Below are 13,494 nucleotides of genomic sequence, written 5' to 3'. Positions count from 1 at the left end.
AAACACAGCTGCTTTTAAAAATTAAAGCCTATGGGGCGCCTGGGTGGCGCAGTCGGTTAAGCGTCCGACTTCAGCCAGGTCACGATCTCGTGGTCCGTGGGTTCGAGCCCTGCATCAGGCTCTGGGCTGATGGCTCGGAGCCTGGAGCCTGTTTCCGATTCTGTGTCTCCCTCTCTCTCTGCCCCTCCCCCGTTCATGCTCTGTCTCTCTCTGTCCCAAAAATAAATAAACGTTGAAAAAAAAATTAAAAAAAAAAAACAACAAAGGTAATAAATACTTAAAACTTTATTTGTAATTATTTCACTATATTTTACTGTTACCTATGCTCTTGAGGGTATTTCTGCCTAGTGTTCTGTGTGGTATAAATACGACCTAACAGGCTACTGTGCATCTCTTTGCAATTGCGTTCGGTTGCGTCTTGTTTGGTAGCTTGACACCCACCGGGTCTTGACACCAGCCATGGACTCTGGCAAACACTATAAATCAAGATCCTTCCTCTTGGAGAGCCAGTTGTTTAACTTTATCAGCACACTTTGGGATATACAGTAGTCCTCCCTTTTCCCCCAGAGAATGCCTGAAACTATGGATAGTACTGAACCCTGTAAATACTAGGTTTTTCCTATACATATATATGTATCTATGGCAAAGTTTAATTTGTAAATTAGGCACAGTAAGAGATTGACAAAAATAATAAAACAGTTCTAAAAATATACTAAAAGTTATGCGAATGTGGTCTGTCTCGCTCTCCAAATATCTTATTGTACTGTACTCCTTCTCCTTGTGATGATGTGAGATGATAAATGCCTATGTGATGAGATGAAGTGACGTGAATTACGTAGGCATTGTGACGTCGTGAGAAGGAGAATCATCTGCTTCCAGACCATGGTTTACTGCGGGTAACTGAAACAAAGCAAAACTGTGGATAAAGTGGGGGGACTATCTCTAGATAGATTGGTCTTTTCTCTCTCTTCCTTCTTATTCCTGGAGTTGAAACTCATCTTGGCCCCTCCCAATATACCCAATTTTCCTCACCCATCTCAGTCCTATAAATTAGAGCTTTAGAAATTGTCACTGCTGCAGAAAGAATAATCTATGACACAGGATGACATAGTTCATACATAAATCATATTATCACAGTTCCAGTCACTTTTAACATTTGACATTTTGAGTTTGCCAGAATTGTTGATATTTGGTAAAATATTAGTTTCAGTATGAATCAGAAAAGTAAATGTTCATTAAGTATATTTTTAGTTTTACTTACGTTCTTTCTTAAGGTTACATTATTGTGTATATTTTCAGTAGAACACAACTTCATTTTTTATGATGGAAATTTTATAATAGGAAAATAGAATCTATTTGCCTTTCACAAATTTATAGAGTCAACTCTTCTAATTAAAAGACTTATTAACTAGGAATGCTTTTGGTTTCAAGAAACAGAAAAGTGAACAGAAAAAGTGACTGATGGCTGTTGAGTTAGCAGCTAACTGATGCTAAGCAGAAATCTCTAAGATTCTCTTGGCTTTTCTTTTAAGGTCAAATGATGGCCACTACAGATCCAATCTTGATACCTGGATTCAAAACAGGAGGAAGGAAACAGAATAGTGGTAATAGAGCTGTATTTACACGTGCTGTGGCTACACCTGCATGCAAGGAGTGTGGGCACTGAATATATAATTTAGCTGATGGTAATATACTTTATTTTAAAGGGAGACAAGTGAGCAGGGATTGGAGATAGGCAGTAAAGGAACATACCATGGACCTTTACATAGCACACAGTAGCATGCTCACTCATATATTTAAAGCTAATGCATGGAGACAAATTTAAAAGGTACGAATGTAACTGATATATATTATATAGTTCCCCAAAGAAGTTCATTAAACTTTGTTCAGTTTTTGTTAGGAAGTGACAAAAAACTAGTTTTTATTTGCTGAAAGATATTCATGTTTAGAAACTCGGCTAGGTGCTTTCATACAAATTATTGTGGTAGCTAACATTATCCTGTTTTTTATAAATTTTTTTTTTTTTTATGTTGCAGAGAGAGCATGTGTGAGCAGGGGAGAGGGTGGGACAGAGAGAGAGAGAGAGAGAGAGAGAATCTTAAGCAGTCTGCACACTTAGTGTGGAACCTGCTGTGGGGCTCGATCTCACGACCCTGAGATTATGACCCAAGCTGAAGTTGGACACTCAACAGACTGAGTCACCCAGGCACTCCTGTTATCCCCATTTTCACAAATTAAGAAACTGAAACATGTTAACTAATTTGCTCCAGATCACAGAGCCTAGTAAGTAGATGGGCCAAGTTTATTTAGATCCTGGTCTTTTCTCTCTAGAAAATTGCAGAAAATGTTTATAAGTTGAAATGAATTCTAATTTTATGGAAAGAATGATATTTCATAGGCAGGAAACAAACTTAAGTCTGTATGTGCAGAAGGTGGTAAGTATTATGTGTCATCCATTTAATGGAGGAGATGGAGCCTTCAAGGTCTTCTGGTACCAACATATTGGATACTGACATTTAATGGGTGCTAACTATATGCATTTTGCTTATGCTGATCCATTTAGTTCTCATAACAGCACTTAGGAGCTAGGTACTATTACATTGTTTAGATGAAGAAACTGAAACAGAGGCTAGGTTGCGAACCTGATCTTGTAAGCAGACCTAGAATTGAACCCAAGCACTCTTACCTTTGAGGCTGCACTGTTAACCTCTCATAATGGATTTGTGTAAGAAAGAATGAGAAGGGTTTTTCGAGGTGAGTCTTATCTGGTTCTAATCGATCTTGGAAGAATTTCTACTTGTTTGGCTAAATAGGAAGTTGAATAAAATATTGTATGAAATTTCACCAGTAAAACAAACAAAGCATTGTTTTGGAAGGCAATGCATAGGGACTTTAAGAATCCCCAAATCAGAGAGCTTTTAAACAAAACTGATAACTTGTTAAAAACCCCTTTTCAACTCATGATAACTGGTTACATCTTCATACTCTTAAGAACTACCATGGAATATTGATCCAGAAATCGAAATAAGAATGCAGCAAATGCATATGTGAAAATAATCCCATACAGATGGAAATTATACAGCTCAGAACTTCATGATGAGTCATAACTCTTGGAAGACCATTCCATTCTTCCCGAGTCTGTCAACAGAGGGATGTAAAAGTGATGTAGTTTTCATGTTCAGCTTTAACATCTGTTGCATGGTAGCCTGATTATATTCCTATCTAAGGAAACATCTATAAATATTGGCAAAGATCTTCTTTTTACTTTTGTTTCCAAGCTATTTGTCTCTGTATTTATTCTATTGGCTATCCAGTATCTCTGTGTGATCTGGGTGGTCTGTGGGTGATCTCAGTATTTTCCTAATATAGCTTCTTAGGATTCTGTATCTACCACCATGAGCAGTTCTGCGATTAGGTCAAAGTGGTGTGTTTGTCAAAGCCAGAGTCTGTCACTGCTGCTGAGTTTGGTTGTTTTCTTCTCTTTTGCTTTCCCACGTATTCACACACTACTAGCTCTTTCACAACAGCAGGATGTGAAATGAGTGTTGTTTCACCAATTTATTTTAGTCCTGTCATTTTTCATGAAACCTGTGGGAGAAATGAGCAGAAAATTCACAAAAAAATTTGAATGTGGTTTAGTGTTGATTTTTTTTTAATTATAGAGAAGACAAATATAAAAGTTGGCTGTGGAGATACCAACACAACTAGGTTGAAATTTCAGCAAAGTAAGTTATTAAGAGGTAAAAGTTATAGGTACTGCATGCTTAGCTTGGTTTCAGACTGCATATTTGAATGGTGTAAAAAAAAAGTTTGGTAAATTAAAAGCTAAAACTAAAAAAGCAGACTTAGATATTTGGACGAATAAAACACAACCCTGTACACACATAGCAACAGATTGTTTTATTATTTGTTTGTGTAATTGGTATCATCTGTGATTTAGAGTCTTGGAATAATAGAATCCTTTGGGAGGGACTGTGGAGTATATTACTGGAATTGAATTGGCACTGTTCACACACTGGTCTGCTCTCTGGTTTAGAATCCTCTCTCTGCTGCTTTTCTTCCTTAGGTGGGTCTCTTTCCTGGACACTGCGTGGAGTTAATTAATCAGAAAGTCCCCCAGTCAGTGACCAACTCAGTGCCAAAACCAGGTGAGTACACTTTTTCATCAGGGTGATGATTTTATCAACTGCTTAAAGAAACAGGTTTTCTCTTGTAGTCAAGCACCCAGCTTGTTTTGCTGCTGTTGCCATTTATTGACATGATATGTATGCATTCTTAATTTTAGGTGGTTTTGAGTTTTAAAATATTCTTATTTCTTTATTGATCATTTCACAAAGATACATCAATATTTTAGATAATTTCAAAGAACTATTTGTTCCATTAATCTTTGTCATTATTTGTTTTTATAATTATATAGTAGGGATATAGCTTATGAATGAACACAATGATGAAAATAACAGGTTTAAAGAACTCACACAAATGATGTGATTAGCTGGAAACTAATAAATGAAGGGAATGTATATTTTATCAATGATTGTGAACATCAAAACTATTTTAAACAGCATTTCTCATTACTTAATAGTATATTTATAGTGCTATATAAATATGTGGATTATTTAATGAATAAAGCAGTGTTACAGGGGGTGAAAATCAAAATGGAAACTTGTTTTTATTGGGGTGATTTAATCTAGGTAGATTGTACAGAATACTTAGCTTGGAAGTTTTTAATGTTATATAAAATTTTTAAAGGAAAACAAAAACAAAGACTGAAAGATTTTGGAGGGAAGAGGAAGTAATCAGATTTACGTCTCCTACTTGTATTATATTCCCTTCACCTTTCTTTGCCCTTCTCCATACTCTGCCCACAGTAAAAGAAAAAGAAAAATTTGCTGGGCCTCAGAATTTATTTGTAATATTTTCCTTAAAGTATCTTTTAGGGTTAGGACCTGTATATAAAAATTAGGGGGGAAAAAGCTTATTTAGTATTTCCCCACCTCTGCCCCCCAAGCATACATCAAATCATATTTGCTTATAGTATTCAGGTAAAGGTAATATGCTTTTGAAGCTTGTTTCTTCACAGAAATTAAGAATTCTCATAGGAATTTTAAATTTTTAGGCAGACTACTTTTACTGTTTAGTAGAGAAAAATACTTCAAAATAGTGTTCTCTACAGTTCTACTTGAGACAGGATTCTCAGTCTCTTTTCTTTTCTTTTCTTTTTTTTCAATATATGAAGTTTATTGTCAAATTGGTTTCCATACAACCCCCAGTGCTCATCCCAAAAGGTGCCCTCCTCAATACCCATCACCCACCCTCCCCTCCCTCCCACCCCCCATCAGCCCTCAGTTTCTTCTCAGTTTTTAAGAGTCTCTTATGCTTTGGCTCTCTCCCACTCTAACCTCTTTTTTTTTCCTTCCCCTCTGCCATGGTTCCTGTTAAGTTTCTCAGGATCCACATAAGAGTGAACACATATGGTATCTGTCTTTCTCTGTATGGCTTATTTCACTTAGCATCACACTCTCCAGTTCCATCCACGTTGCTACAAAAGGCCATATTTCATTCTTTCTCATTGCCACGTAGTACTCCATTGTGTATATAAACCACAATTTCTTTATCCATTCATCAGTTGATGGACATTTAGGCTCTTTCCATAATTTGGCTATTGTTGAGAGTGCTGCTATAAACATTGGGGTACAAGTGCCCCTATGCATCAGTACTCCTGTATCCCTTGGGTAAATTCCTAGCAGTGCTATTGCTGGGTCATAGGGTAGGTCTATTTTTAATTTTCTGAGGAACCTCCACACTGTTTTCCAGAGTGGCTGCACCAATTTGCATTCCCACCAACAGTGCAAGAGGGTTCCCGTTTCTCCACATCCTCTCCAGCATCTATAGTCTCCTGATTTGTTCATTTTGGCCACTCTGACTGGCGTGAGGTGATATCTGAGTGTGGTTTTAATTTGTATTTCCCTGATGAGGAGCGATGTTGAGCATCTTTTCATGTGCCTGTTGGCCATCTGGATGTCTTCTTTAGAGAAGTGTCTATTCGTGTTTTCTGCCCATTTCTTCACTGGGTTATTTGTTTTTTGGGTGTGGAGTTTGGTGAGCTCTTTATAGATTTTGGATACTAGCCCTTTGTCCGATATGTCATTTGTAAATATCTTTTCCCATTCCGTTGGTTGCCTTTTAGTTTTGTTGGTTGTTTCCTTTGCTGTGCAGAAGCTTTTTATCTTCATAAGGTCCCAGTAGTTCATTTTTGCTTTTAATTCCCTTGCCTTTGGGGATGTGTCAAGTAAGAAATTGCTACGGCTGAGGTCAGAGAGATCTTTTCCTGCTTTCTCCTCTCAGTCTCTTTTCAAGACATTTTATCCTCTGTTAAATTCCCCTTCTTTGATGGGGCGCCTGGGTGGCGCAGTCGGTTAAGCGTCCGACTTCAGCCAGGTCACGATCTCGCGGTCCGGGAGTTCGAGCCCCGCGTCAGGCTCTGGGCTGATGGCTCAGAGCCTGGAGCCTGTTTCCGATTCTGTGTCTCCCTCTCTCTCTGCCCCTCCCCCGTTCATGCTCTGTCTCTCTCTGTCCCAAAAATAAATAAACGTTGAAAAAAAAAATTCCCCTTCTTTGGGTAAACTTACTAAAAAACTTTCTCAGTGGGTACTTGCTCAGTAGATGTTAATTTGTGGTTGTGATGACTATAGGTTTTTTTTTTTTCTTTTTTTTAAACATGGCGTCATTAACTTAAAAGAAAATCCCATAACCTTTAGCAGAGAGGTGCCTCAACCCCATCCCTCTTCTCCAGCCCTAAGCAGCTATTAGTCTACTTTCTCTCTCTATAGATTTCCCTATTCCAGACCTTTCATGATCATACAATAGTGGTCTTTTGTAATTAGCTTCTTTGACTTAGCACAGTGTTTTCAGGGTTCATCCATGTATCAGAATCTCATTCTTTTTTATGGCTAAAGTAATATTCCATTGTATGGAGAGGCCATATTTTATCCACTCATTTTGAGTTGTTTCCATTTTTGACTATTATGTATAATGCAGTTATGAACATCAGTGTATAAGTTTTTGTGTGGATATATATGTATTCACCTCTCAAGTATATATCTAGGAGTAAAACTGCTGGGTCATATGGTAGCTCTATGTTTAACCTTTGAAGAACTACCAGACTGCTTTACAAAGTAGTTTTTACAATACACCCTGGCAGTGTGTATGAGAGTTTCAGTTGTTCCATATCCTTGTTAGTGTGTTTTTGATTATTGCCATCGTAGTAGTTACAAAGTGGTGTATCTTTGGGAGTTTGATTTCATTTTCCTGATGACTAATCATGTTCAGTATCTTTTTATGTGCTTATTAGCCATTTGCATGTTTTTGGAGAAATGTCTATTCAGATCCTTTTCCCATTTTTTAATTGGCAAGTATTCTTTATATACATTCTTTATATATTCTTTAAGTATTCTATGTATATTCTAGATACAAGTGCTGTATCAGACAATATGATTTGCATATGTTTTCTCACATTGTGTGGGTTGTCTTTGCTTGTCTTTATTCTGTCCATGGAAGTATAAATTTTTTTTAATTTTGATGAAGTTCAGTTTATCTTTTTTTGTTCCTTATGCTTTTGATGTCTTATGTAGGAAGACTTTGCCTAACCCAAGGTCAAGATTTACTCATATATCTTCTCCTAAGAAGTTTATGGTTTTAGGTCTTAGATTTTAGTAAACTTTGAGTTAATTTTTTGTGTCTGGTATAAGGTTCAACTCCATTGGACATCTAGGTGTCTCAGCACTATTTTTTGAAAAAAAGATTACTCCTTCCCCATTGAATTGTCTTGACTCCCTTGCAGAAAATTGACCTTGGACATATAAGTTTATTTTTAGACTTTCAGTTCTGTTCCACTGATCTATATGTCTGTTCTTTGTTTTTTTAAGTTGGAGAGATAGCATGAGCAGGGTAGGGGCAGAGAGAGAGGGAGAGAGAGAATCCCAAGCAGGCTCCATGCTGTCAGCATGTGTTTGTTTTGTGGCAAATTTTGCTCTTAATACTTTATTCTTTCTCAGGATTGACTTGGCTCTTCTGGGTTCCTTGCAATTGCGTATGAATTTTAGAATCAGCTTGTCAGTTTCTACAAAGAAGTCAGCTGGATTTTGATAGGGATTATATTAAATCTGTATATCAATTTGGGAAGTATTATCCTCTTACCAGTATTTATTAAGTCTTTCAGTTCATGAACATGGGATGCTTTTCCATTTATTTAGAGCTTGTTTAATTTTGTTCAATGTTTTGTAGTATTCAGAGTGTACGTTTGCATTTTTTTGTTAAATTTATTTTTATTATTTTTGATGCTATTGTAAATGGAATTACTTTCTTGACTTCATTTTCTTTTTCATTGCAAATGCATAGAAATACAATTAATTTTGTATATTAATCATGAAATCATGAAATCTTGTTGAAATGTTTATTCTAATAGGTTTTTTTTTTTAGTGGATTCCTTTGGATATTCTATATACAAGATCAAATCATCTGTGAATATATTTTTACTTCTTCCTTTGCAATCTGGATGCTTTTTATTTCTTCTTCTTGTCCAATTTCCCTGGCAAGACTATGGCCATCCTTGTCTTATTTCTGACCTTAGGAGAAAACATCCATTTCTTAACTAACCATTAAGTAAGATGTTAGTTGTTGGGTTTTCATAGATGCCCTTTATCAGATTGGGGAAGCACCCTTCAGTTCTTAATTTCTTGAATGATTTTATCATGAAAGGATGTTGGCTTTGTCAAGTACTTTTTATCGATCTGTTAAGATGACCATGGTTTTTTGTATCATTATTTTGAAGTTATTAAATTCAACATCACAAATTTATTGTTGTCTCTTATGCATTATTTTTATATGCATTTCTTCTGTATACACTTAACTTATTAGGTATTAAATATCATCTTTGATATTTTGCCTCAGAGATATCCTGCAAACTTAGTTTTAAAAATTAGCTTAATATTGGTATTCAATTTTGTCAATTGAATACTTTCTCATGTTTTGAATGAGAAAGTGACATTTCTAATAGCGATAAGCTCCAGAAGCTTTAAAACTTGAGCAAGTTAATCAGGTATTGATAGTTCTGGAAAACAAGTGTCTATTAATAGACCTGTAGGACAATGTTAATTCTAAATTGGTGATGACTTATAATGCCAGCACACCTTTAAAAGCTAGTATTTTATCTTCTGTGAGCAGCATTGCAGGATTGGCATAAGGAAATGTGGATTCTTAATATATTTCGAAAAGGATGATGTGAATTCTGTTAGCCTCAGGCTTGTTTCACACTTTAAAACTGTCTTTGCCTACAGTATAAACAACTTGAATGTTCTATTTATTTTTAACATTGCCATCTGTTACTGTTAGATGCCAAATCTGAAAGATGCAGCTATAGTTTGAGGCTGAAATTTAAAGCTCCCTATATTATTACACAACAAGGGCAATAGGAAAATTTTTCCCTTCGGAGTTCTTCTTAATGTTCTCAATATGTTCAATTATTTGTGTATGTAAAAAATAAAATCATTGAGTCACCATGTCCTGATCAAGAAAACAAGTATCCGTGTTGCCTTAAGAAAAAGAAGGTGTGGTGGGGGAGGGAGTAGGTGGGAGAGGGAGGTAGAAAAGAAGAGGAAGGAAAAGAGGAAGAAAGATAGAAGCTTGTCCACAAGAAATTGGCAGTTGAATCATCACAGTTACAGTTTGATGGGAGAAGGTGAGGTTGAGGTGGGGGGAAGAAGGGAAAGCATACGTAGTTTTTTGTGTGTGTTTATCCTGCTTGTAGCTTATGGAGCAGTTGGATTTATTCATTGATATCTTTCTTCAAGTTTTTAGTTTTCTCAGCTATTATCTTTACAGTATTTCTTCTGTGCAATCGTTGATCTTCCTCTTTTCCTTTACAGATTGGTTACACTCTTTGATACTGTCTTGCACACCCTCTCTTTCCAGTTTACTTTTATTGACCTCTCTTAAAGTTCTGTTATTCTTCTGTGTAGGCTTCTCTTAAGCCCACCTGATAAATTCTTCAATTCTTATTTTATTTCTTTTTTAAAAAACGTTTTTTAAGGTTTATTTATTTTTGAGAAAGATAGAGTGCGAGCAGGGGAGGGGCAGAGAGAGGGAGGCACAGAATCCGAAGCAGGCTCCAGGCTCTGAGCTGTCAGCACAGAGCCCAACGCGGGGCTCAAACTCACAAACTGTGAGATCATGACCTGAGCTGAAGTCGGACGCTTAACTGACTGAGCCACCGAGGTGCCCCTTATTTTATTTCTTGGATCAACATTTTGTCTTTTTTGTAATTTCCATAGTGGGATTCCTCATTTCTTCCGTTATCCACCTTTTTGTCTAGAAAGAAAGAAAAAGGGTTGGGGGAGGAAGAGGGGAGAGAAAGGAAAGTAGGGAGAGAGGGTAAGAGAAAAGCAGGGCAATGCTTATTTTCTTCTTAAAATGAAGGACAAGGGAATTTAGATAAAGCCTTTGCTCTGAAAACAGAAGATTTGGACAGGAATAAAAAAAAATATCTCTTTGAAGCATTGGAGAGTTAATAAGGCAGTAAACAATTACTGAGCTGAGGTTAAGCAGAAAAAGGACATCCTGAAGACAGACTTCAGTATATGGAGACCTTATTCCCCTAGGGTATCTACTGATAGAGTAGAGAAAGGCACAGTAGTCCTAGGAGAACAAAAATTGGAGCTCAGAGCCCAGTAGGGCAGAGTTACTGATGAATGCCCCAAGTTTTGAGTTAGAATTTTTGTGGAAATTGACAACTGGTTCTAAACTGATTCTAAAATAATTATGGAAATGCAGAGACCTAAATCCGAGGACAATTTTGAAGAACAATAAAGTGGGAAACTTACTATTTTAAATATCAAGATTTATTGTTAAAACTTCACTTAAGGTACTGATATTAATTCAAGGGTAGACAGACAAATAGATTAGTGGAACAGAATAGAGTCCAGAAACAAACCTGTGAATACATAGATACTTTTTTTGCAGAGCAATGTCAAAAGGACAGTTATTTCAATAAATGGTGCTAGGTCACCTTGAGGGGTCTGTGTGTGTGTATGAGTGTATAAAATTCCTATTTATCCCGGGGCGCCTGGGTGGCGCAGTCGGTTAAGCGTCCGACTTCAGCCAGGTCACGATCTCGCGGTCCGGGAGTTCGAGCCCCGCGTCAGGCTCTGGGCTGATGGCTCAGAGCCTGGAGCCTGTTTCTGATTCTGTGTCTCCCTCTCTCTCTGCCCCTCCCCCGTTCATGCTCTCTCTCTGTCTTAAAAATAAATAAACGTTGGAAAAAAAAATTAAAAAAAAAAATTCCTATTTATCCCTGTATACAGAATCATTTCTGGGAGAATTACAGATCTGTATGTGAAAGGTAAAACAATAAAACTCTTAGAAGATAATACAGGAGAGTATCTTCATGACCTATTTTCATGATCTCGGGATAAACATAAAGCAGTAATCTTAACTGAAAAGCTTAATAATTAAATTTAGTTAAAGATCAGAACTTGATCTTAAATGCTATTAAGATAATGAAGAAAGCAAATCACAAAATGAGAAAGATATTTGACAAAGGTCACATAACTAAAGTGTGTAAAGAATCAGTAAGAAAGGGACCGATAAAATGATTTGTTTAATTAAGTGAAAACTTGAATAGGTACTTTACAACAAATATCCAAAATGCTCATAAGCATATGACAAAATGGTAAACGTCATCAGTCTTTAGGGAAATGCAAACTGAAATCTCATTGACTCTTTAATACATACCCACCAGAGGTTAAAATTTAAGAATAATAATACCAAAGGTTGGCAAGGATATACATCAGTAGGAATTCTCTCACACTGCTGATGGGAGATAATGTGGGACAATCATTGTTTGGTATTACATACTGAAGTTGACACATACCCTGGGGTCCAGCAGGTTCACTCTTAGGTAAATATAGAATGTTCATAGCAACCTTAGTCCTAATTGTCAAAAAACTTGAAAAACCAAAGGTATATCCGTAATGGGATGGATAAATAAAGGCACATTCATTGAACGGATTCTTCTACACCGGTGAAAATGAAATGAGTTCTGGCTGTCTGCCACGATATGGGTGAATCTCACAAAAATAAGTGTTGAGTGAGAGAAGCGTGCTATACGTACATGCATACATACGCCGTATAATTCCACATAGATGAGGAGAGAGTTCAGAATCACAGAGTTTAAGATGGTTCTGTGGTGTTAGAATTCAGAATAGCAGTTAACTTGGGATGGGAGGAAGGGGATAGGTGACTGGGATGGGTAGGAGAGAGGATTCTGGAATGCTAGCAGTGTTCTGTGGATCCAGGTGGTGATTATACAGAAATGGAATGATGTTGAACATCTTTTCATGTGTTTATTGGCCATTTGTATATCTTCTTTGGAGAAATGCCAGTTCAAGTCCTTTGTCATTTTTGAATTGGTCACTTTTCATTCTTTAAATATATCTCCCATCCAGATAAACATTCTTTGCAGTATTGCTTTAATATTCAAATGTTGGAAATCACAGTTTCAAAATAGATACTTCCTTATCTATTTATGTGTGTGAAATATTCTGCAGCCCTTAAAAAGAAAGTCATATGGAATTGTTTTCTGTGATTGATTGTTAAATGAAAAAGCAAATCACAACATAGAATAATCTCATTGTAAATTCATAGAAAATGATCTGGAAGGATATATACCAACTAGAAAGGGGAATGAGATTGTAGACATCAGCAAAAGAAATTTAATTTTTTTCTCTGTTTGCTTCTGTATTATTCAACCCCTTTATAATAAAAAAGTATTACTTTATAAAATATGAAAAAAATAGATTGTATCTCTCCTTAACTCCATCCTTTCCAAATAGGTGATTTCCAAGGGTCCTTCTTAATGCAACCACCCCATAACATAGATATTTTCTGACAGTAGGTTTAATTTAGATATTTAATTTATATACACATGTGAAAACAACACGGTTGAAGGGATAAGAGCATAGGCTTCCAACCTCAAGTTTTAATCCCTGTGCCACATTTTACATTTGGCTTCTCTGACTTTTAATTCCCTTATTTAAAAAAGTGAGGCAACATCCCTTTGAAGATTAGGGATAAGGCATCTAAAGCCCTTGGATACTTAATAAATGTCAGCTGTAGTATTTATTGATTTATATTTATCCACTCTTATGTCTTTTAAATTCCCGAGTGTCAAAAACTAGATTTATGTAGATACAAAATTAATATTTGTTGGTAAAATCTATATGCCAACATCTCACAGTATACCACTAAGACAAATGAATTATAGTAGTTTTCACGGGACCATGATGGGACCAAAGGAGCCTCTTTGGATGCCACTTGAATGGAGTTTGCATTATAAATATTTGGCTTTTTTTTGGGGGGGGGGGGGCAACAGCTGAATTTTTTGATTAGCAGACATAAAAGTAGCTGAGGCTTTCATTTCGAGAAAAAACTTAGTAATTA

General features: G+C 36.3%; 1 protein-coding gene across 2 annotated transcripts in view; it reads left to right on the top strand.

Annotated features, from left to right (window-relative positions):
- The window catches only part of ARHGAP32 (Rho GTPase activating protein 32), a 179,198-nt gene that overhangs the window by 100,012 nt on the left and 65,692 nt on the right, over positions 1-13,494 (top strand). For both annotated transcript variants that reach the window (XM_032595033.1, XM_032595032.1), the window contains one exon: positions 4,067-4,148. In XM_032595033.1, the coding sequence (XP_032450924.1) occupies positions 4,067-4,148 (82 nt within the window). The remainder of the gene's footprint in view (positions 1-4,066; positions 4,149-13,494) is intronic.

Source organism: Lynx canadensis, chromosome D1, assembly GCF_007474595.2.
Source record: "Lynx canadensis isolate LIC74 chromosome D1, mLynCan4.pri.v2, whole genome shotgun sequence".
Taxonomy (NCBI): Eukaryota; Metazoa; Chordata; class Mammalia; order Carnivora; family Felidae; genus Lynx; species Lynx canadensis.
The sequence above is the reverse complement of the archived record's forward strand: the minus strand, read 5'-3'. Positions and strand labels throughout refer to the sequence as shown.